This window comes from Hemiscyllium ocellatum, chromosome 6 (assembly GCF_020745735.1).
Source record: "Hemiscyllium ocellatum isolate sHemOce1 chromosome 6, sHemOce1.pat.X.cur, whole genome shotgun sequence".
Taxonomy (NCBI): domain Eukaryota; kingdom Metazoa; phylum Chordata; class Chondrichthyes; order Orectolobiformes; family Hemiscylliidae; genus Hemiscyllium; species Hemiscyllium ocellatum.
In genome coordinates, this window is record NC_083406.1 from 122,873,503 (window position 1) to 122,897,915 (window position 24,413).

General features: G+C 43.9%; 1 protein-coding gene across 1 annotated transcript in view; it reads right to left on the reverse strand.

The window, feature by feature from the left end:
* Positions 1-7,939: 7,939 nt before the first annotated feature.
* Positions 7,940-24,413, reverse strand: part of LOC132816580 (E3 ubiquitin ligase RNF121) — a 76,100-nt gene continuing 59,626 nt past the window's right edge. Inside the window, exon 9 of the mRNA XM_060826365.1 lies at positions 7,940-10,882. Within this exon, the coding sequence (XP_060682348.1) occupies positions 10,762-10,882 (121 nt within the window). The 3' untranslated portion in view covers positions 7,940-10,761. The remainder of the gene's footprint in view (positions 10,883-24,413) is intronic.

Here is a 24,413-nt window from a genome sequence, read left to right on the forward strand (position 1 = left end):
ACACCATTAAGCTAGAGTTCCTCTGCTCCACTCAACTTCCACCTTCTAAATAGTCCCATAACCTCCATATTCCTCCTACCAAAATTAATTATCCCACATTTGCCTAGGTTGAACTTCATTCGCCATTGTTTAGCCATTTGGCAAGTTTATTCCTCAGGTAATTTTTCTCAGTGTTTGCCACAAACAGGACAGACCCAGCAGAGGTGGCAGCACACTAATATACAGTCAGGAGGGAATGCCCTGGGAGCCCTTAACATTGTCTCCTGACCCCATGAAGTCTCAGGTTAAACATGGGCAAGGAAACCTCCTGCCGATTATCCCACCCCCACTGATGAACTAGGACTTCCTACATGTTGAACTCCACTCGGAGAAAGCATTGGGGTGGTATGCCGATGCCAAAGGCTGTGTCACCTTGCTTGAACAAAGGAGGCAATGAAGTGAGGAGCTGAGTGGCCCAGGCAGACTCCAAACTGGGTGTTACTGAGTACGTTATTGCTGAGCAGGTGCCACAGTGCAGCATTGTCAACAACAATTTACATCACGTTGATGATGACTGGGTGAAAACTGGCCAGGTTGATGTCTTGGTTGCTTTAAACCATAAAACATTGGAGCAGAGAACAGACCCTTTGGCCCATGATGTTGCACCGAACATTTGTCCTAGCTGAAGCACCTATCCATGTACCTATCCAATTGCTGCTTAAAGGTCACCAATGATTCTGACTCTGCCACTCCCACAGGCAGCGCATTCCATGCCCCACCACACTCTGGGTAAAGAACCTACCCCTGACATCCCCCCCATACCTTCCACCCTTCATCTTAAATTTATGTCCCCTTGTAACACTCTGTTGTACCCGGGGAAAAAGTCTCTGACTGTTTACTCTATCTATTCCCCTGATCATCTTATAAACCACTATCAAGTCACCCCTCATCCTTCGCCGTTCCAATGAGAAAAGGCCTAGCACTCTCAACCTATTCTCATATGACCTATTCTCCATTCCAGGCAACATCCTGGTAAATCTCCTCTGCACCCTCTCCAAAGCTTCCACATCTTTCCTAAAATGAGGCGACCAGAACTGCACACAGTACTCCAAATGTGGCCTTACCAAGGTCCTATACAGCTGCAACATCACCTCACGACTCTTGAATTCAATCCCTCTGCTAATGAACGCTAATACACCATAGGCCTTCTTACAAGCTCTATCCACCTGAGTGGCAACTTTCAAAGATCTATGAACATAGACCCCAAGATCCCTCTGCTCCTCCACCTTACTAAGACCCCTATTGTTAACCCTGTATACCGCACTCTTATTTATCCTTCCAAAATGGACAACCTCACACTTGACAGTGTTGAATTCCATCTGCCACTCCTCAGCCCAGCTCGGCATCATATCTAAGTCCCTTTGCAGCCGACAACAGCCCTCCTCACTATCCACAACTCCACCAACCTTCGTATCGTCTGCAAATTTACTGACCCCCTTTGACTCCCTCTTCCAAGTCATTAATAAAAATTACAAACAGCAGAGGACCCAGAATTGATCCCTGCGGAAGTCCACTTGTAACTGGGCTCCAGGCTCATATGTTAAGCCTTTTGTTCCTGGGATCATTCTCATGAAACTCCTTTGCACCCACTTCAGGGCGAATACATCTTTCCTGAGATATGGGGCCCAAACTCGGTCACAATACTTGAAATGTAGTTCAGTACGATTCCAATTACCTGGGCAGTTTTCCACATTGTTGGGTAGTTAATAGTGTTGTAGCTGTAATGGGACAGGTTGGAGCATGTCTTATTCTGGACAACAAATCATAGAAATATAGAAAACAGGAGCAGCAGGGCATTTGGCTCTGTTTTGGATATGATCACACCTGATCTCCCAACACATTCCCTGTTCCTGCTTTCTCTTCGCAACCTTAGATTCAGTACTTAGGGCTAAAGGGATCAAACTCCTCCTTCAAAAACAAACATTCAGTATTTTGGCATCAACAAGTTTTCTATGCCAGAGAATTCTACAGGCTCACTACTCTCTGGGTGAAGAAATTTCTCATCTCATTCCTAAATGGCCTAACCCATATCCTTGGGCCATGTCCCCTGGTCCTGGACTGCATGGTCATCAGGAATACCCTTTCTACATATACCTTGTATAGATCCAGTTGGTCACGTCTTTCGGCATATATCAATCCTGCCAGCCTAGGAATCAATCCGGTAAATCTTTGCTGCAATCCCTCCATGTCAGAACATCATTCCTCAGGAGACCAAACTGCACACCTAATCCAGGTGTGATCTCACCAAAGCCCTACACAATTGCAGTAAGACATCCCTGCTCCTGTACTTGAACCCTCACACTATCAAGGCCAGCACATCATTTTGCCTTCTTCGCCTGCATGCTTATGTTCACTGTTGACAGCGTGTTGCTGGAAAAGCACAGCAGATCAGGCAGCAGGAGCAGGAGAATCAGGATGAAGGGCTTTGGCCCAAAATTTCAATTTTCCTGCTTCTCGGATGCTGCCTGACCTGCTGTGCTTTTCCAGCAACACACTCTCAGCTCTGATCTCCAGTCCTCACTGTCTCCTATTATGTTCACTGTCTAGTGAAAGGTCACCCAGGTCTCATTGTGCCATTTAGTTGGTAGTCTGCCCTCCTGTTTTTGCTACCAAAGTGGATAACCTCACGTTATATTCATCTACCATCCATTTGCCCATTTACTCAACTTGCCGAAATCACTCGGAACAATGGGATCTTGGGGTCCATGTCCACAGATCCCCCAAAGTTGCCACCTAAGTTGATAAGGTTGTTAATAAGGTGTATGGTGTTTTGGCTTTCATTAACAGGGGGATTGAGTTTAAGAGCCACAAGGTTTTGCTGCAGCTCTATAAAACCCTGGTTAGACCACACTTGGAAATTTGTATCTAGTCTGGCTGCCTCATTACAGGAAGGATGTAAATACTTTAGATAGGGTGCAGAGGAGATTTACCAGGATGCTGCCTGGATTGGCGGTTGAGTGAGCTTGGGCTTTTCATTCTGGTATGAAGGAGGAAGAGAGGGGACTTGATAGAGGTGTACAAGGTAATGAGAGGCATCGATAGAGTAGATAGCCAGGGCAGAAATGGCTGTCGCAAGGGGTCATAATTTTAAGGTGATGGAAGGAAGGTTTAGGAGAGCTGTCAGAGGTAGATTCTTTACGCAGAGAATGGTGGGTGTGTGGAATGCACTGCCAGCGGTAGTAATAGAGTCAGAAACTTTACAGACATTTAAGTGACTGCTGGATAAGCACGTGGACAGCAGCAAATTGAGGGGTGCGTAGGTTAGGTTGATTTTAGATTAAGATAAATGCTCAACACAACATCGTGGGTCATATGGCCTATACTGTACTGTCCTATGTTCTATATTCACTCAAACAGCTCTGCGTACTCCTATGGCTCACACTCCCATCAGGTTTTGTCATCAATAAATCTGGAGGATTACATTTAGTTCCCTCATCTAAATCATTAATATATACTCTGTATAGTGAATAGCTGGCATCCTAACATGGATTCCTATGGCACCCAATTAGTCACTGCCTGCAAGTTGGAAAAAGATCCATTGATTCCTGCTGTTAGTTTCCTGTGCGCCACCCAGGTTTCTCTCCATCTCCATACACTAATCCCAATCCCATACACTTCAATTTTACACACACTATTTTGTGGGACCTTCTGAAAATCTAACTAAACTACAACCACTGGCTCCCCCCATTAACTCTACCCATGACATCCTCAAAACAATTCCTGCAGATTCGCTGATGACACCATCATTGTAGGTCAGCTCTCAAACGACGACACGGAATACAGGAAAGAGATTGAGTGCTTAGCTACATGATTTAAAGACAGCACTGTCTCTGTCAACATTAACAAAAACAAAGGAGCTGGTCATTAACTTCAGGAAGCTGATTCGTGGGCACACCCCTGTTTGCAACAATGGTGCTGAGCCGGAGATGGTCAAGAGCATCCTGAGAGGGATGATCCCCAACAATCTATGCTAGTCCACACACGTCGACAAGGTGGTTAAGAAAGCACAACACATCTACTTCCTCAGGAGGCTGAGGAAATGCGGCACGCACACAAGGACTCTTCCCAGTTTTTATAGATGCACCAAAAAAAGCATCCTAACTGATTGCATCAGTACGGTATGGCAATTGCTCTCCTCAAGACCGCAAGAAATTCGAGATTTATGAACACAGTACAGGCGATTACACAAAGCAGCCTTCAACCCACTGACATCATCTATACTTCCTACTGTCTTGGGAAAGCAGCCCATATAATCAGAGACCCCTTCCACCTCAATTATATTCTTCTGTCGGGCAGAAGATGTAGATAATTAATACAAGTACAGGCAGATGCAAGAACAGCCTCTTGCCCGCTGTTATCAGACTTTTGAATGGCTCTCTCAATGTTAATTCTGATCTTTCTTATTGTAATACAATATTCGGCACTCTGTTCTGCTACGCTGGTTCACTTCACTTGTATGGTACAAACTGCCTGGAAAGCGTGCAAAACACTTTGCACTGTATATCGGTACATGTGATGCTGCTGTCACTTTAAAAAGATTATTTTGTCCTTGGTTATTTTTGAAGAGGTCATAATGGCAGAAGTGCCAAAGATAGGAATTTAACGATGGGAGGGGAGCAGCCAGTTCCCCCAGTTCAGATTTCTTCTAGTTTGTTTTAGCTGCAGCAGTCACAAGATGAGTGTCCAGGGGAGTTGTAAACTTCAGTAAAGAATTCCTTTAATTTCCTTTCAAAATCTTTTTCTGAAACTTGCTCCCTCTTACCTGTAAGAATCGGTGTTTGAATTTACCTTTTTGCCAAGGGGTGTTTATGGGATGTCACTGGATTGGAACAGTTAATTAGTGGGAGAAAATAAGGTCTGCAGATGCTGGAGACCAGAGCAGAGTGTGTTACTGGAAAAGCACAGCAAGTCAGGCAGTATCCTAGGATCAAGAGAATCGATCTTTGGGACCGGAGCCCTTCACCATTCCTGATGAAGGATTCCGAACCAAAACATCGATTCTCCTGCTCCTCAGATGCTGCCTGACCTGCTGTGCTTTTCCAGTAACACACACTCGACAGTTAATTAGTAGTAGAATCCAGAAATGTACAGCACGGAAACATACCCTTCGGTCCAACTTGTCCATGCCAACCAGGTACCCTAACCTAATCTAATCCCATTCATCAGCACTTAGCCCATATCCTTCTAAACCCTTCCTATTCATATACCCATCCAGATGCCTTTTAAATGTTGCAGTTGTACCAGCCTCTGTCACTTCCTTTGGTAGCTCATTCCATACACACACCACCCTGTGTGAAAACGTTGTCCCTTAGGTCCCTTTTAAATCTTCCCCCTCTCACCCTAAACCTATGCCCTCTAGTTCTAGACTCCCCAACCCCAGGGAAAATACCTTGTCTATTTATCCTATCCATTCGCCTCATGATTTTATAAACTTCTATAAAGGTCACCCCTCAGCCTCTGACACTCCGGGGAAAACAGCCCCAGCCTGTTTAGCCTCTCCAAAACAGGCTGTATTGGGTTGGTTACATTTTCCAAAATTTATTCTAAGCATCTGCTCTCTTTTGTTCGTGTTGCAACTGTAGTGTTTGAATAAATTCTGTTTTGCTTAAAGCCGAGTGGTTTAACCACACCTGGAACACCCATTTCACATCTCCCTTTAAAATAAGAAAGGGTTAGGGTCTAGCTTACCTTCTTAAAATTTTGAGACGTTCTGGCCTGGTACATAACACGTGAAACAATAAACACACTCTATCAAACCTCAAGTAATGTTATCAATGCACATAGCTAATGCAATTTCCATTGCCTCCAACCATTTCTTGACATCACGTGGAGCGAATCAAATTGTTTGTAAACTGGCAACTGTGATATTGAGATCCTCTGGAAGAGGCTGAGACTGATCATCCATTCAGCACATTGCTGAAGATTGTTGTGCATGCTTTAAGTTTTTCCACAGACAGTGCTAGGCTCCTCCAAGTGAACATGGGGATATTTGTGGAGATTCCTTTGCCTTCTAGTTGTTTAATTACCGATAACATTAGTGATTGGGTGTGGCAGAACTGAGACCAGCATTGTAGAGTAACAGTAAATGCTCTTAACATCAAGACAGCAAGAGGCTGTGCATGACATCAGGGAACCTTAGCAAAATCAGAATCAATGAGTATTGTGGACGTCGCTCCATTGGTTGGATTCACACCTAGTACAAAGGAAGATGCCACGGTTATTGTAAGTCAGTCATTTCAACTCCAGAACATCTCTGCAGAAGCTCCTCAAGGCAATGCCCTAGGCCAACAATCTTCAGCAACTTCATCAAAGACCTTCTGTCTATCATAAGGTCAGGAGTGGGGTTTGTTCGCCCATGAATGCATAGTTCAGTACCGTCTGTGACTCCTCAGAGATAAAAAAACAGTCCATATCTGAATGCAGCAAAACCTGGACAACATCCAGACTTGGGCTGAAAAATGGCAAGTAATATACATGCCACAAAAATAAGAGTCAATGACCATCTCCAACAAGAGAGAATCTAACTATCACCAAAAACATTCAATGGCATTACCATCATTGAATTGCCCACTACTGACAACCTGGAGGTTACCATTGATCAGAAACTAAACAGGACTATCCATATAAATACAAGACCATGTAAAAGATTGGGAATCTTGCAACGAGTAACCTACTACCTGATACCCCAAAGCCTGTCCATTATCTAAGAGACACAATTCAGTAATGTGATAGAATATCACAACTGTCTGGTGCAGTTCCAACAACAGTCAAGAAACTCCTCATCATCCAGGACAAATCAGTCCACTTGATTGGCACTCCTCCACCAACTTTAACATTCACTCCCTTCACTATGACAGCGTTAGCAGTGTGTACCACCTACACACCTCAGAAATTCACCAAGGATCCTCAGACAGCACCTTCCAAACGCACACCATATCCTACTGAGGACAAAGGCAGCAGATACATGGGAATACCACCACCTGCAAGCTGCCCTCCAAGCCACTTGCCATCATGATTTCAAAATAGATCATTATTCCTTCAGAGCCACTGGGTCAAATTCCGAGAACATCAAATGGGCTGCAGCAGTTTGATTAGATTAGATTCCCTACAGTGTGGAAACAGGCCTTCAGCCCAACAAGTCCACACTGACCCTCCGAAGAGCAACCCACCCAGACCCATTCCCCTACATTTACCCCTTCACCTAACACTACGTGCAATTTAGGATGGCCAATTCACCAAATCTGCACATTTGTGTGTTGTGGGAGGAACTGGAGCACTCAGAGGAAACCCACACAGACACGGGGAGAATGTACAAACTCCACACAGACAGTTGCCTGAGGTAGGAATTGAACCTGGGTCCCTGGCGCTGTGAGGCAGCAGTACTAACCAGTGAGCACTATGCTGCCCATAAAGGCGGCTGCTCACCACCATGTTCCCCATGGCAACTAGGGATAGGCAGTAAATGCAGGCCTAGTTGGCAACACTCCTGTCTCACAAATAAAAAAAATTGGTATTAACAGCAGATTTAGAAACTATGTTTTTGATTCCAAAGTATAACTGCTGATGTAAATGGTGAATAGCAATGCCCTAGCACTGATCCTCATGGAAGACTACTTCCCACTGCCTGCTACTCAGAACACATTCCCTTTATCCCACTCGGTTTTGTGTCTCAAAGTTGGTGAGATACCTGCTATGACATCTGTTCTCTGACTCTACACACTTTGTTGTCTACTTTCTCTGTTGACTGTGCAGTGACCGAATATCCCTACCTGGAATACGAACTCCTCTTCACTCTTCAAGATGTCGACAGACCCATTGTGCATTTCTCGATTACTTCAACTCATGAAATCTCTCACAATCTCTATTTAGATGCATCAACTTGAAAGCCCAGGTCGGAACGTAACCTGTACACTGTTTATTGATATGAATTGCACCTTATTTTTTTTAACAGATCCAGAACACCAAAGAAATGGTAGCCTGTTTTATCAGTGACGATACTGACCAAACCAGCTTACTGAGGTGGCAGGGTCTAAGGGAGAAGGGGAAGAAGAACAAACAATGCAGCCAATGTTGACGGAAATAATTTTTTTTCACCTTGCTAGTGGCCCCAACTGAACATTGGTCAATAAGTAACCAGATGAAATACCATACATCGCTCTAATACCAATCAGCGGACAGGGTCAGAGAGCAATCTCAGTGATTGCTGCCGGTTAGTGAACAGAGCTATATCTTGCTGAGCCAGAGTTGGAGAATTGCTTACCCATGGCATTTCTCTGATTCCTTTTCTCCTCCAGTTCTACCCCATCTCCACGTACCTCCCAGACTCTCTTGTAAGGTCAGGGGTGGATTCCCCAGGAAACTACAGAGCTCAGGTACTCGGTCTGGTGATGGTTCCTCATGTGACTGTCACCCGAGATCCCCTCTGCCAAAAGCACAGGCTTGATAGTGAGGAGGACTGGGGTGCAAGGGGCTGGTTGCTGGACAAAGAGGAGAAGTCGATACCTCGCTTCCCTTTTCCCTTGTCAGACAAGGGGCCCCAATAGCTTTTATTGCAACCCAAGGTTATTCAATTCAAGGGAGATTGGCCATTTGTTTAACCGTTTAGATTGACATTACACTGCAGAGCTCTTTCCACGGAGGAACCCACCTCATTCCTCACTAGGAGGAACACAACGGCATTACTTTCACATACCCTGGCAGCGTGGTCACCCAACATTAGAAAGGACCAGGGGGCAGGCAAGCTTACACAAACTCACCCATTTCTCTGCATCTGCCCAGGAGAGTACAAAACGTGGTCAAATATATTCACTGGCCATTTCCATATTGGTGCAGTGATCCTGGGTTAGGGGAAAGGGTGAGCTTGCAATCCAGTGCATTGTTAACTAATCCCCATACAATCCAATATAAAAGATCAGAGTGTAAAAATAGGGTTTTTTTTTAAATATATATCTAGTATAAAAAGGATGGATTTCAACATATTCCCCCGAATTCTTTGACCCTGCTGTTATCAACCCAACCCACTTCAGTTTTTAATTCCATCCTAAGAAGCTCTTTTTCTCTCCCCTTCCTCCTCCAACTTTAAGGCAATATTTTAGCGCAACAGAAAACATCTGCTGAATGGTACTCACTCTTCAGTAAATTTCCTCAGCTCAGGAATTTTATTACTTCATTCCCCCAGTGAATCTTCTCACAAAAACTGGGAATAATGCTCGATCTGACTCAAATGCAAATCTAAACCCAGCTCCTGTAATGGCTGCTCCCCCACCCCATGTTACAGACCCAGCTCCTGTAATGGCTGCTCCCCCACCCATGTTACAGACCCAGCTCCTGTAATGATTGCTCCCCCACTCCATGTTACAGACCCAGTTCCTGTAATGGCTGCCCTCCATGTTACAGATCCAGTTCCTGTAATGGCTGCCCTCCATGTTACAGACCCAATTTGTGTATTTGCTGCTCCAATATTATAGCCTCAGCTCCTATAACAGCTACCCTTCCCCCTATGTTACAGACCCAGTTCTTGTAACATCTGGCCCCCATGTTACAGACCCAGTTCCTGTAACGGGTGCCCCCATGTTACAGACCCAGTTCCTGTAATGGCTGCTCCCCATGTTACAGACCCAGTTCCTGTAACGGGTGCCCCCATGTTACAGAACCAGTTCCTACAATGGCTGCTCCCCATTTTGCAGACCCAGTTCCTGTAACATCTGGCCCCCATGTTACAGACCCAGTTACTGTAAAGACTGAACCCCTATGTAACAGTTCCAGTTCCTGTAATGGCTGCTCTCCATGTTACAGACCCAGTTCATGTATTTGCTGCTCCAATACTATAGCCTCAGTTCCTGTAATGGCTGCCCCCAAAGGTATAGACCCAGTTCCTGTAACATTTGCTCCCCCCCCCATGTTACAAACCCAGTTCCTGTAATAGCCGCCCCCAATGGTACAGTCCCAGTTCCTGTACTTGCTACTCCAAAATTATAGCCTCAGTTTCTGTAATAACTCCCCAATATTATAACCCACTCATCCATGGGTCTATCCCTTGAACCTCACCCTCTAAAAGGTTGAATGCTTTGTTATAAAGATTAAGTTGCGCTCGAAGGAGCATGCCTGGCTTGTGCTAACTCACCCGTCCTACCCTGGACCTACACACAGCAAGTAACCACTGAGACCACTTAGAGAAGATCACAGAATTTAAGGACCACTGGCCTTGCTGGTTATCCAGAGTCAAGAAAGAAAACAACTCTCAAGCTTACAATTCAAGATCTTCACTGTCACATTAGGAACTAAAGGGAGCCATTCAGCCCCTTGGGAACCAGTTAAATGGGATAGAAGCAGGCCATTCAGCCCCTTGAGCCTTCTTTGGAGGAACAGTTGTTAATTCCAGCCAGAAGTTAATTGTGGGTCGGAAAAGAGGTAACAGAGTTGCTTTAATTTAAATCTTCATTCTTTTTTGGAGAGAAATGGGGAAGATTACTTTGTAGAAACTCACTAATCCATAAGCCAATAGCCCCATGTCCCACTGGGTGTGGGGCGGTGAGGTGGGGAGTGTCCTTCATTCTCTCCTCCTCCTACTTTTGTGGATGAAGTTGTCCAACTGAGAGTAATGAAACATCCCATTGGTACATTCCTCAAAATTGGAGTCAGGGGGTGGAGTGGGGGTGGGGGAGGGAGAATGAAGGCCACAGAGGAGGGATGGAGGAGACAAAAAAAAGATGGGGAAAGAGTCTATTCCAGTCCCAGACTGTAGTTGATGCCTTGAACCAGTCCGATGATCACAGGTTGCCAAGCAACTAAGTAACGCAGCCAATCCAGCAGCTGGCCATACATGACATGAGGTCGCTCCCAGCTGTGAAAATATTAGTTAAAGAAACTGCATGTTTGAAACAGGCAAACCAAGAAAGGGGAACAGACAAGACAACTTCCTGAATCCTGACAACACAGGTTTACAGTGCTGTGTTCAGTGAGTTACGCAAATCAATGCCTTGTGACCTCAAGCCTACTTGACGTGTTCAAACGTCTCACGCAAATAGCCCGCCACCCATCAGTCAATACAAGTGCTCAAGTTTACCGTTTCTATGGGGAATAAAAACACCATGTGAGGCGAGGAGTCTCATAATCATGCTGAAAGTAAAAGATGGAATTTGTGAATCAGACATAGAGACGCACAGCATGGAAACAGGCTCTTCAGTCCAACTCATCCATGCTGACCAGATACCCAAAATTAATCTAGTCCCATTAGTCAGCATTTGGCCCATATCCCTCTAAACTCCTCCTATTTATATATCCACCTGGATACCTTTTAAATGTTGTAATTGTACCAGTCTCCACCACTTCCCCTGGCAGCTCATTCCATCCAAACACCACCCTGTCCCTTAGGTGCCTTTTAAATCTTTCTCCTCTCACCCTCAACCTATGCCCTCCAGGTCTGTACTCCACCAACCCAGGGAAAAGTCATGCCATCTAAAGTGCTTTGTTTGGTCATAGTTTGAAATAAATGAATATTAATGGCTCACTGCGCGATCACCTACTGACCAATTCTGCTTTTTAACAGCCAGTGATAGCTAGAGCAGAGCTGTGCCAATGAGGAGTGGCACCTTTTGTCTGCAGAATGTTGGGCTCACAAGGAAGACACAGTGTGGGACCCTTGGTGGTAACCATACCTTGTGCACAATCCTTTCAATTACTACAACCTTTGAGAGGCATGCAGGAACTAGGAACAGAGGTAGGCCATTTAGCCCTTCAGAAATGTTCCATCATTCAATGGGATCAATGATCTGTGACTGCACATCCTAAACCTACTTCTGCCCCATATCGCATAATGCCATTAACAAATGTTTATTGATATTAGACTTTCATTAATAAGTGCTCTAGCATCAACTGCAGTTTGTAGAAGAATTCTGAACGTTTGCCAACCTCTGAGTGGAGAAGTGTTTCCTAATTTCATTCTCAAAAGATCTGGCTCTTACCTTTTGATCTGTCCCCCCTCTAGCCCTAGACACTCAGAGCAGAAGTAATAGTTTATCTCCACCTACATTCTCGGTTCTCCTTAATATCATGTTAACACCAAACAGATCACCCTGAACCTTCTATACTTCAGAGAATACAACCCAATAGGTACAAATAAATTAAAATACTGTAAATACTGGAAAACAGGAAATAAAAACAGAAGAAGGAACTCTAGGTCCAGCAGGATCTTTGAAAAGAGAGACCAAGTTTATGTTTTGATACCCAGTATGACTCTTCTTGAGAAGAATAGCTATTAGGCTCAAAATGTTAACTGTGTTTTTCTCTCTCTACAGATACTGCCAGACCTAAAGTGCATAACCTCTTTGTGAAATTTAACTGCAAGTCTAGGTATCATTCCGATTATCCTCCTAAAGCATAAGTCCCAGAACTGTGCCCAATGATTCCAGTATGGTTGCACCAGGGCTCTGTGTCATTGAAATATTGCCACCCCTTCCCCCTATATTCTAATACTCTAGATGCACACAAACAACTTCACTTCGCTAATTACTTTAAGGCGAAGATTTCGTTTAATGCAAACACAATAGAAATCTTCTATGTACAGAAGCATATTTGATCCTGGGTTTTATAGAAAGAGGAAGAGAGCGTGTATAAGAGCAAGCAAATTAAAGGCAAACTTGTTCAAACACCAAGCCAGCCTCAACCAGAGCACTGCACTTAATTCAAGGTACTAAACTTTAGGAAAGAGATAAAAGATTAAGGAACGTGCAAAACTATTTAGAAAAAGAACAGTTCCAAAGCCGAGAAGCCTTTGTTACATAAATAGATTGGAGAAGTAAGAGCTGCTTTCTTGGGAGAAGAGAAGTTTGAGAGGAGACGTATATGCGATTTCAAAACCATGAGAGATCTGGACTCATAGAAACTGTTCCCATGAGCGGAAGGGTCTAGAATAAGAGGGGACCAATTTAAGGTAAGAGGAAAAACAAAAAGCAATGGCGACATGATGAAAATCTTTTGCACAACGAGGGGTTAGAGTCCGGAATACACTGGAAGCGTTTTGGTGGTAGTAGTAGCAGATTCAATTGTGGTTCTCAAAGGAGAATTAGGTCATTATCCAGAGAGTAAACATTTGGGGGGGAAAAAAAAGAGGGAGTGGCTCTTGGAGAGTTGTGCTTACAGAGAGCTGGGGTTCAGACCTGCCATAAGCATTCTATGATTCAATCAATCAGTATTTGGACCTCAGATCCCAGAAAGGATGTCAAGACAATGGAGAGGGTGAAAAGGTGATTTGCTAAAATTGTATCAGTGATGAAGTACTTTAGTTGCATGGAGACACAGGGAGGAGTTGTGATTGCTATCCCGAGAACAGGGGAGATTGACAAAAATGACGAGGGAGAACCCAGTGGTAGTGGGTTCAATAACCAGAGAACATGGATTTGAGCTAAATGGCTCAACCAGAGATATGTAAATAGTTGGTAAGTTCTGGAAAGCACTAAATGAAAGGACACAGAGGAAGTAGGTCAAATAGTACCTTTCAAAAGAGAATTAGATAAATACTTGAAACAGGAGGAAAAAGCTTGCAAAGCTTCGGGATAAGGAAAGGGTAGACTGCAATTAATTATATAACTCAATGAACTAGCACAGATATAATCAGTTTAATGCCCTCCCCTCCTTCACGACACACACTTTAAACAGAGGCCTGTGACTGCAGGTATAATGAGTTGGTGACACACCAAGGAATCATTTTCATCTCCTAGAAGCAGCTGCTCATACTGACTGCATCCAATTTAATGGCTAAAATAATGATGTCAATTATCCCCCATGTAACCCCATTGCCCTGACTAAAAACAGTGATTGTTCTGTTCCCAGGGAGCTGCTGAGCTTCTTCAGAATTCTCAGTGTACTTTATTCTGATTACACTCATTGGCCAAAAGCTACATGCGATTTGTCGGGATTTCCAGGAACAAGACTGTGAGCTCCAGAAGGGAAATTATGCTCATGCTTTGCAGCCCTGCTATGGGAATTCTAACAACCTATTACAGCCCAAATGAAACTGCTTTGTGAAAATGACACTTGTGCTAAGTGTACGAAGATTCCCTGTGTGACTGATGCTAAGGCAATAAGTAGTTTACATGAAAACCTTTGCAGTAACTGAAGCCTTTCTAAGTTCACTCAATCACCAAATGATGGCAATTTCAGAAGCCATTCCAGTGTGACAGCTGAATAAAAAGCACAGGGTCATGGAAATTAGGATTTTATTCCTCTGTCTCCAATTGTCAAGTGAATGCATGACCAGGGTTTCTCTATCCCAGTGAACAAGATACAAAACCATAAAGAACACAAGCAGAATTAGGCCATACAGCCCACTGAGTCACCTCTGCCACTGGATCATGGCTGAAATGTTTCTCAACCCCATTCTTGAGCTTTCTCCCCATCGCCCTTGAGCCCCTTACCAATCACGATCCTACCTATCTCTGTCTTAAACACACTCAATGACTTGGCCTCCACAGATCTCTGCAGCAATGAGTCCCACAGATTCACCACTCTTTGGCTGAAGAAATCCCTCCTCATCTTAGTTCAAAAGGGTCATCACTTCACTCTGACCTCTGCTACCTGCGTCTAAGTGGAACCCAGTGTTTGTTTTGGAACAAGTCTGTCCAGAAAGAAACAGGATTTGGAGGGGAGATTGCAAAGTGACAGCCCATTCCTGCATCCAACAGTGGCTTTCGAAAGGAATTAGAAAAGTTACAGGGATATGGGGAAACAGCCAGGGAGTGGGACTATGTGGATTGCTACTTGTCAAAGAGTAAGTATGGACACAATGGGATGAATAGCCTTCCTTTGTGCTGTACTATTCCATGATCCTGTCAATTTGGGGGTCAGCTGAAGAGTCATCCCTCTATCAGAGAAGGCAAAGGGAAAATCTAGCCTCACCAGAGAAGTTTGGTAAGAGGGTAGGGGCCAGGAACGGGGAAGATGACAATTACAGAGAAATAAAAATAAGAGATGTTTTGAAAGGCTGGATGTTTTATATAATAGGCTCTAGCTTTTAAATAGTGAATTTTAAGATTTCATAGAGGTTTAGAATCTGGGATGCTGCTTAGTGCCTGTAGATACTTCATCTCCTGAAATACTGCCCATGGCAAGTTACAGAATACAGTGGAGAGATGTGGCAGGCCACAGTGAAACAAGTGATTGTGGTCAAATGTGATCAGATGCTGAAAAAGCTCTGCCTATAAAAAGCCATTGCATAATAGGTCAATGTAAAGCTAGTTTCAGTGATGGTGACTGTGAAACTATTATTGTTGTAAAAACTCATCTGGAGCACTGATGTCCTTTAGGGAAGGAAATCTGCCATCCTTTCCTGGACTGGCCTACATGTGACTCCAGACACTCCGATGTGGTTGACTCTTAACTACCCCCAAAATACAAACCATTAAGTTACCAGCAAGGTATCTCACCATGATCTCAACTGCAATTAGAGATGGTGAACAAATACTGGCTTTAGGTAATTTACTCAAAGATTTCTGCAAACTGCCATCAAGCCTCTGGTCTTTTCAACATACAATTTGTAACAGAACTAGGCCACTCAGTCCTTCGATCCTGCTCCTTCATTAAGATCATAGCTGTTCTGATCACTCCACATTCCTGCCCACCCCTGACGATCTTCCAACCCCTTGCTTATTAATGACCTATCAATCAATGTTCCTGAGCTCGAAGACGATCCAGGATATCAAGGGCAGAAAAATGAATAGTTGATTCTTGAGACTTTCAAATATAGACAGAGCTGCTCCAGTTGCTCAGGGAACCAGGTCTGGGCAAGCAGTCTCCCCTTGCGAACACATTTTAACGGCAGCAAAGGAAAACTCAATGATTTCTTCCTCATCAGGTTGGTGACAGATGGAAGGTTACCCAGAGGGTCACCCTTCACTGTGATCAACTGTTTCCATAAGGCCAGGAAGACAAACTCACTTCTTTACGACTTGGGGAAACTTAATCATAGGAACTGACAAACATGAGGAAGTCATTCAGTCTCTTGAACTTGTGAACACCAGTCAATCATCTGCTTCAACAGCACTTTCCTACTCTATCACCAGTTTCCATGACGTAACTAATCTCCAGAAATCTAATGATTTCTGTCTTGAATCTACTTAATGATTGAATTTCCACAGCCCCCAGGGGTAGTGTATTCCAAAAATTCATCTTCATCTCAGTCTTAAATGGGCCTACCCCTTTATTCTGAGATGCATCCCCTGGCTCTAGGCTCACCAGCCAGGTGAAACATCCTACCTTCATCCACCTTGTCACACACTGTACAGATTCGTAAATATCAATATGATCATCCTTAATTTTTTTTTAACCTTTAGGGAGTACAAACCTGGTTTCTTCATAAAATTTCTACTCATAAAACAATCTTGTCATCTCAGTGATTAGTCAGGTGAACCTCTGCTGCACTGACTCTTCAGCAAATATAACCTGCCTTAGATTAGGACTCTAAAATTACATAACACTCCAATGATGTCTCACCAAGGCTCCACAGAATGCAGCATGGCATCTTTACTCATATACCACACAATCTAAACAATAGACTGTGGTCCAGTGAAAAGGACCTTTCAAACCTCCTCTTTATTCTCCTCCTCACACTAGTTCCTGTTCATGCCGACCCCCAATTACTGCCACTAACTTACAGCTTGGTCCTGCTGGAATAATGAACCTGCTTGGTTAGGAGCTCTGAGTTATGGAGCAAAAACTATCAGGTTAATGAGAAACAATCTGAAGCTCGGTTGGGAAATTTACTGAGATTGTGAAGAAAAGTTTTCGGTTAATAATCAAACGGATCTAGGGCTTTCCTGATGCTGTGTTTTGAGGTTGGGAAGGAATTTTTCACCAATGTTCCCTGAATTAGTTGCAAGTCTGTTTTTGCAGACTTTTCCCAACCCTGGGGCAGGTTTGAGTCAAGAAAGATTTGGGTGCGTATGGGTGAAATGATCTTTTGAAGTAACATCCAGGCACATTCGTAGCAGTAGGTGGACACTTGGTCCCTCAATATGACTGACCTGATTACTCCATATTCCCACTGTTCCTGATGACATTTCACCAGGCTGCTGATCAAAACTTCCATCTCTATCTTTAAAATATTCAAAGACTCTGTTTCCACTGCCTTTTGAGAAAAAAAGTTTAAATTCTCATACTCTGTGGGGGGAGAAAAATCTCATTGGCCTTAAGTAAGTGATTCATTATTTTTAAGTAGTAGTCACTATTTCTACTTTCTCCCACAGAGAAAACACCCTCTCTACACCCTGTAAAGATCCCTTAGGATTTTATATGCTTCAATCAAATTTACTTTTACTCTTCTAAACTACAGTGGATACAAACCTAGCCAGTCCAGCCATTCCTCGAAGAGAACGTATCCATTCCAGGATTGAGTAGCAAATCCTCTCTGGCCTGCCTCCAACACATTTACACCCTTCCTCAAATAAGGTGATTGATACTGTGCATAGTGATCCTGATCTGCTACCACCTGTGCCCTGAATATTGAAGCATAACCTCAATACTTTTATTTTTAATTCCCTTTGTGATAAAAGATAACACTAGAACATAGAGCAGTACAGGCCTTTTGGCCCTTGATGTTGTGCCGAACTTTGATCCTATCCTACGATCAACCTACGTACCCTTCATTCTACTATCATCCATGTGCCTATCCAAGAGTTGCTTAACTGTCCCTAGCGTCTCTGACTCTACTACCACTGCTGGCAGTGCATTCCATGCACCGACCACTCTGTGTAAAGAACCCACTTCTGATGTCTCCCCTAAACTTTCCTCTGATTACCTTAAAACTATGCCCCTTTGTGATAGCCATTTTTGCCCTGGGAAAAAGTCTCTGACTATTCACTCTATCGAAGCCTCTCATCATCATGGACACCTCTATCAAGTCGCCTCTCACCCTTCTTCACTCCATGAGAAAAGCCTTAGCTCCCTCAACCCATCAGACATTCCCTCCAATCCAGGCAGCATCCTGGTAAATCTCCTCTGCACCCTCTCTAAAGCTTCCACATCCTTCCTATAATGAAGCAACCAGAACAGAACACAATATTCTAACTGTGGTCTAACCAGGGCTCTATAAAGCTGCAGCATAACCTCGTGGTTCTTCAAACTCAAACCCCCTGCTAATAAAAAAACCCTTCTAGCTTTTCCAATTATTTGCTGTATATGTGTACTAAGCTTTTTTGAATCAGGCATGGGAAAATCCAGGATCCTCTGCACAATTCCTCTAAATGATAACATTCCATTTTCTGAGAATAAAATTTTGCAGAAATACAAAATTAAGCAGAGCACAAGAAAATGTGATAGCTTTTTGAAACAACAGGATGCTGTGAAACCAGAAAGGGCTTAGAAAAGATTTACAAGGAGGATTTGAGCTACATGGACAGGCTGTATAGGCTGGGGCTGTTTTCCCTGGAGCATCGGAGGCTGAGGGGGTGACCTTATAGAGAACATGTAAAATCATGAGGGGCATGGATAGGCTAAATAAACAAGGTCTTTTCCGGGTCAGGGGGAGAGATCTTAATAAAGCATGCATGTTCTTGGTTTCATTAATAGAGTAGCAAGTACAAGAGTGGCACAGTGACTCAGTGGTTACTACAGCTGCCTCACAATGTCAAGGACCAGAGTTCGATTCCAGCCTCGGGCAACTGTCTGCGTGGAGTTTGCACATTATTCCTGTGTCTACCTGGGTTTCAGCCTACAATCCAAAGATGTGCACGTTAGCTGGATTGACATGCTAAACTGCCCCTTAGTGTTCAGGGATGTGTACATTAAGTGTACATTAGTCAGGGGTAAATGTAGAGTTTTAGGGTGGGGGGGGGGGGGGGGGGGGGGGGAATTACTCTTTGGAGGGTCAGTGATGACTTGTTGGGCCAAAAGACCTGTTTCCACACGGTTGGGACTCTAGCAAGGAGATTATGATGAATTCATGTAGGACACTGTTTAGACCTCATCTGGAGTACTGTGTAGAGTTCTGGATGCACTGAGGAGGGGCAGAAGAATAATTCCAGGGATAACAAATCAGCTATAAGGATAGATTGGAGAGCAACAACAAAAACAAAATTTGATAGAAATTTTCAACAGCATGAAGGACTTGAACAGAATAGATATAGAAAAACTGTTCCTGCTCATGAGAAAAAGCGAGAAACAGAGGGTACAGTTTTGAAGTGTTTTGTTTTTTCACATACTAAGTAGTTACTTTCTGTTATTTAAGTTTTATTTTATTTAAATAATAGAAATGTACAGGGATACAAGAAAGAGGGAACAGTTTGGCACTAATGCTAAGAATGACAATGCAGACAGGATGATGTGGAGGTGCTGGTGCTGGACTGGAGTGGACAAGGTCAAAAGACAAGCAAAAGTGAGGACTGAAGATGCTGGAGATTAGCATCGAGAGTGTGGTGCTGGAAAAGCACAGCAGGTCAGGCAGCATCTGAGGAGTAGGAGAATTGACGTTTCGAGCAAAGCCCTTCATCAGGGAAGGCTCATCAAGAATGTCAGACTGTGTGAGTAAAGTGTGAACAGCTGAATAGCAAGTGAAGGGATGACCTATAATCTGATTAATGACTGGAAAAACATGCTAGGTATAAGAGTCCAGGCAGTGAGTTCCAGGTTCCCACCACCCTCTGGGTGAAAAATGTTTTCTTCAAAAGCCCGCTCAACCTTAGTCATAGAGATGTACAGCATGGAAACAGACCCTTCGGTCCAACCTGTCCATGCCAACCAGATATCCCAAACCAATCTAGTCCCATCTGTCAGCACCCGGCCATATCCCTCCAAACCCTTCCTATTCATATACCCATCCAGATCCCTCTTAAATATTGCAGTTGTACCAGCTTCCACCACTTCCTCTGGCAGTTCATTCCATACACGTACCACCCTGTGTGAAAAAGTTGTCCCTTAGGTCTCTTTTATATCTTTCCCCTCTCACCTTAAACCTATGCCCTCTAGCTCTGGACTCCCCGACCCTGAGCCTATCTGGCCTCTCTTCCGAAGGGTGGAAGCCATGGGTTTAAGCCCCTGCTCTATAAACCTGAGCACATAATCTAGGGTGACACATTCCAGTGCAGTACTGAGGGAATGCTGCATTATTAGAGAGTTACCTTTCACATGAGATGTCAAATTGAAGCCCTGTTTGCTCTGCTCCTATGACCATTATTTTCTAGGATCATGAGAAATAACTGGGGTAAGGCTATTCAGTCACTTTATTCATGCTAATATGCTATCCCTGACACCATCAGCTCTTGTAATCTTTTATGTGACACCTTAATAAATATCGCTCAGAGATTCAAATGCACCACACATATTGACTCCTCTTTATCCACTATTTCTCTTTCGCAAAATCAGGTTGACCCTGCCTGATTGCAAGCTTTTATAAAAAGTTCTGCTACTAACTCCTTAACAGTGGATTCATGAATTTCTCTGGACAGATGTTAGGCTAATTGGCTCATGGCTTTCTGCCTCTGTCCTTTCCTGAATAGGGGTGTTACCCGCCTGGTTTAATAATCCACTGAGACCTTCCAGTGGAGAATTCTGGAATATCACAACCACTGAATCCAATATCACTGCCACCACTTCTTCTAATGACCCTAGGAAACAGACCATCAAATCCAGGGGACAAGTCAGCCTTTAGTCTCAGTAATTTACTCAGCACTTATCCCTGCTCTTGCAGAAGAAATGCAGGACAGTGCTCCCCAACATCCTGGACCAATATTTCAGTCAACATTGTTAAGGTTATCTGACCATTATCATATTGCTGTTTTTGCAAATGAGCTTCTGCATTTATGTTACTACAGGGCATATGTTACAACACTTCAAAGAGCATTTTGGGACATCGAGGCTGTGAATGGTGCTATATAAATACAAATTCTGTCTTTATTGTTGGCGTCCTTTGGTTTCCATTTCATTCAGTTCCTCAGTGGCACACATTCAACACAAACAGCAATGTTATTTTGTCGAACACCGAGCCAGTGCTGGCAAGGTGCCAGGAAGCACTGGCTTCCTGTCAATTTTGAAACAAAAATGACCCAACCACAAAAATCATATTGTTTATATTTTTGCATTCTCCCCTTGCACCAGATTGTAAACTCTAGCTTTTTTTCAAATGCTCGAGATTAGTTTCAAAGGAGAACAGCTGCTTGATAGAAACCCTTGGTTGACAGTAACATCTCCCACACTGTGAGACTCAGCAATGATCTAACCAAACTGTTCCAAGAATTAGTGATAGGGACTCTACAAACTATTTTGTCTGGCATGTCAATGCAACACATTTACAAGTTAGTAATTTGAAATAATCAGGTTTTCCCTTTTAGATCTTTGTGTGAATAGTTATTTGTGCTGAGCTTTAGGGAAGTTCACTGAAGCATAATATACTGAGCAGCAGAAGGGTGCTCAGATTAGATTAGATTAGATTACTTACAGTGTGGAAACAGGCCCTTCGGCCCAACAAGTCCACACCGACCCGCCGAAGCGCAACCCACCCATACCCCAACACTTACCCCTTACCTAACACTACGGGCAATTTAGCATGGCCAATTCACCTGACCCGCACATCTTTGGACTGTGGGAGGAAACCGGAGCACCTGGAGGAAACCCACGCAGACACAGGGAGAATGTGCGAACTCCACACAGTCAGTCGCCTGAGTCGGAAAATGAACCCGGGTCTCAGGCGCTGTGAGGCAGCAGTGCTAACCACTGTGCCACCGTGCCACCCACTAAAATCAACTGAAAAATTTTTCACTCAAATTATCAGCATCTGCATCTCCTGAGAATAACCGAAAGCCCTACAACGGAAATAGTAAAAAAAAATCACATAGCTAGAATGTGCCTGTCCCTGTCCTGGGAGTGTTTGATGGGGACAAGAGAGATGGATCTCCATGGCTAACTTGTGCTATACCTGTTTGATGGGGACAGTGTAGGAAGAGTTTTACTCTGTATATAACCTCACACTGTATCTGTTTTGGGAGCATTTAATGACTAGAGTGAGTTTTACTCTATAAATCAAACATTGAGCTTCTTTTATGGCTGTCTTCTGACAGCCTTCAAATACGTACATTGCAAATGTGAAACGTTCTGCACCTATACACATCATTAAATGCCCAGCCAGTAAACCATGGTAGTGCTCAAATAATAGGGTACATAATGATGTAACAGTAATGCCACGGACCTGCAATCTCGAACCCCAGAGCAATGCTCTGGAGACATGGGGTTTGAATCCCATCATGGCAGATGGAGGAAGTTACATTCAGCTTTAAAAACTGGCATAAACAGTTGGCCTAACGGTGACCTTGTAATCATTGCTGACTGTCAGAAAAACCCAACTAGTTCCATAATGCTCTTTAAGGAAGAAAATTGCCATCCTCACTCAGTCTGGGATATATGGGGCTCCAGACCTAGAGCAATGTGACCTACTCTGGGCAATTACAAGATGGGCAATAATGCTGGCCTGGTCAATAATGACCCCACATCCCGTGAATGAATAAAAATAATCAGCTGGGACGGAATGATGTCACTGGCAGGCAGGCCTGTTTTACACATGCGCACTGAGCGTGTTTTGGGGGTACCAGCTGGCAGTCTCTTATTTTTAAGAAACTAAAGAAAAATCAAAAACATAATTTGTGAGAGAATCAAAACATCAGTGAAAGAGACGACCATGAACATTCACTCTTTCTGCCCTTGCATCAGCTAACTTACAGAGGCAAACATTTACACACAAAATAAAAACATTTGGTCCACTGTGTCCACATCAGTCAAGGTTCCGACTGCACCAATTCCATTTTTCAGCCTTTGGCAAGTGAATGTCTGAATACTGCCCAAAACATTACCAGAGTTTCTTTAAGGCAGTGGGTTCCACACTCCCTCTGGATGAAAGAAAATCTCAACTGTCTGCTTAGCCTTCTAAATCCATGTGCTGATTACTGATCCCTCTACAAATGGAAAAAGTGCCTTCATATCCATTCTATCTACACTCCTCTATCCTGTAAACCTCTATCAGGTTCCCTTTCAGTCTTCACCGATTCAAGGAAAACAACAGACATTAACCAATCCTGCCTCACAACTCAGACCCTCCAACCCAAAGAACATTCCGGCAATTCTCCTCTACACCCCCTCTATTGCAATCATATCCTTCCTATAATGTGACTAAAACTGCAAGCAGGACTCAAGTTTAGATTAGATCACTTACAGTGTGGAAACAGGCCCTTTGGCCCAACAAGCCCATACCCCTACATTTACCCCTTACCTAACAATACGGGCAATTTAGCATGGCCAATTCACCTGACCCGCACATCTTTGGACTGTGGGAGGAAACCGGAGCACCCGGAGGAAACCCACGCAGACACGGGGAGAATGTGCAAACTCCACACAGTCAGTTGCCCGAGTCGGGAATTGAACCCGGGTCTCAGGCGCTGTGAGGCAGCAGTGCTAACCACTGTGCCGCCTTTTTGCAGTCTTATAGTTTTGGCATCCCCTCCCTGCTCTTGTATTCTGTCTTGGCTAATAAAGGCAAATATCCCATATGCTTTAACATCCTCAGGGATCCCTGATTACACGCCAAGGTTGATCTAATCCTGAGTACTTTCCAGGGCCCTATCATTCATTGTGTGATCCTTCGCTCTGCTAGCCCTCCTAACTGCTATACCTCATTTTCTAGGTTGACTTTCATTTGCCATTGCTCTGCGTGCCTAAGTAGTCTGTTAGATTAGATTACTTAGTGTGGAAACAGGCCCTTCGGCCCAATAAGTCCACACCGACCCGCCGAAGCGCAACCCACCCATACCCCTACATTTGCCCCATACCTAAAACAAGGGACAATCAGCCGTCTGAGGCGGGAATTGAACCCGGGTCTCCGGCGCTGTGAGGTAGCAGTGCTAACCACTGTGCCACCGTGCCGCCCATGGTTGATACCCTCCTGCAGTTTACAGCTATCCCGCCCCCTATTTAACACTCAACAGCTTTCTGGTCATCCACAAACTTCTTGATCATACACACTCCAATTAAATCCAAATCATTAATGTACACCACAAACACCAAGGACTCCAGCACTGAGACCTGTGGTACTCCACTGGATACAGACGTTCAGTCACAGAAATATGTCTCTACCAGCGCATTCTGGTTCCTGCCTCTCAGCCAATTTTGGATCAAACATACTACGTTGCCTTGGATCCATGGGATTTTACTTCCTTGAGCAGCCTGCCATGAGAGAGAGAGAGACCTTGTTGAAAGCCTTGCTAAAAGTCCATGTAGACCTCATCAAATACATTACCATCATCACTCCTGGTTACCTCCTCAAAATATTCAATCAAATTTGTCAAACATGACCTTCCCTTAAAAACTCCTTGCTGATGATCCCTGATTAATCTGTGTCGCTC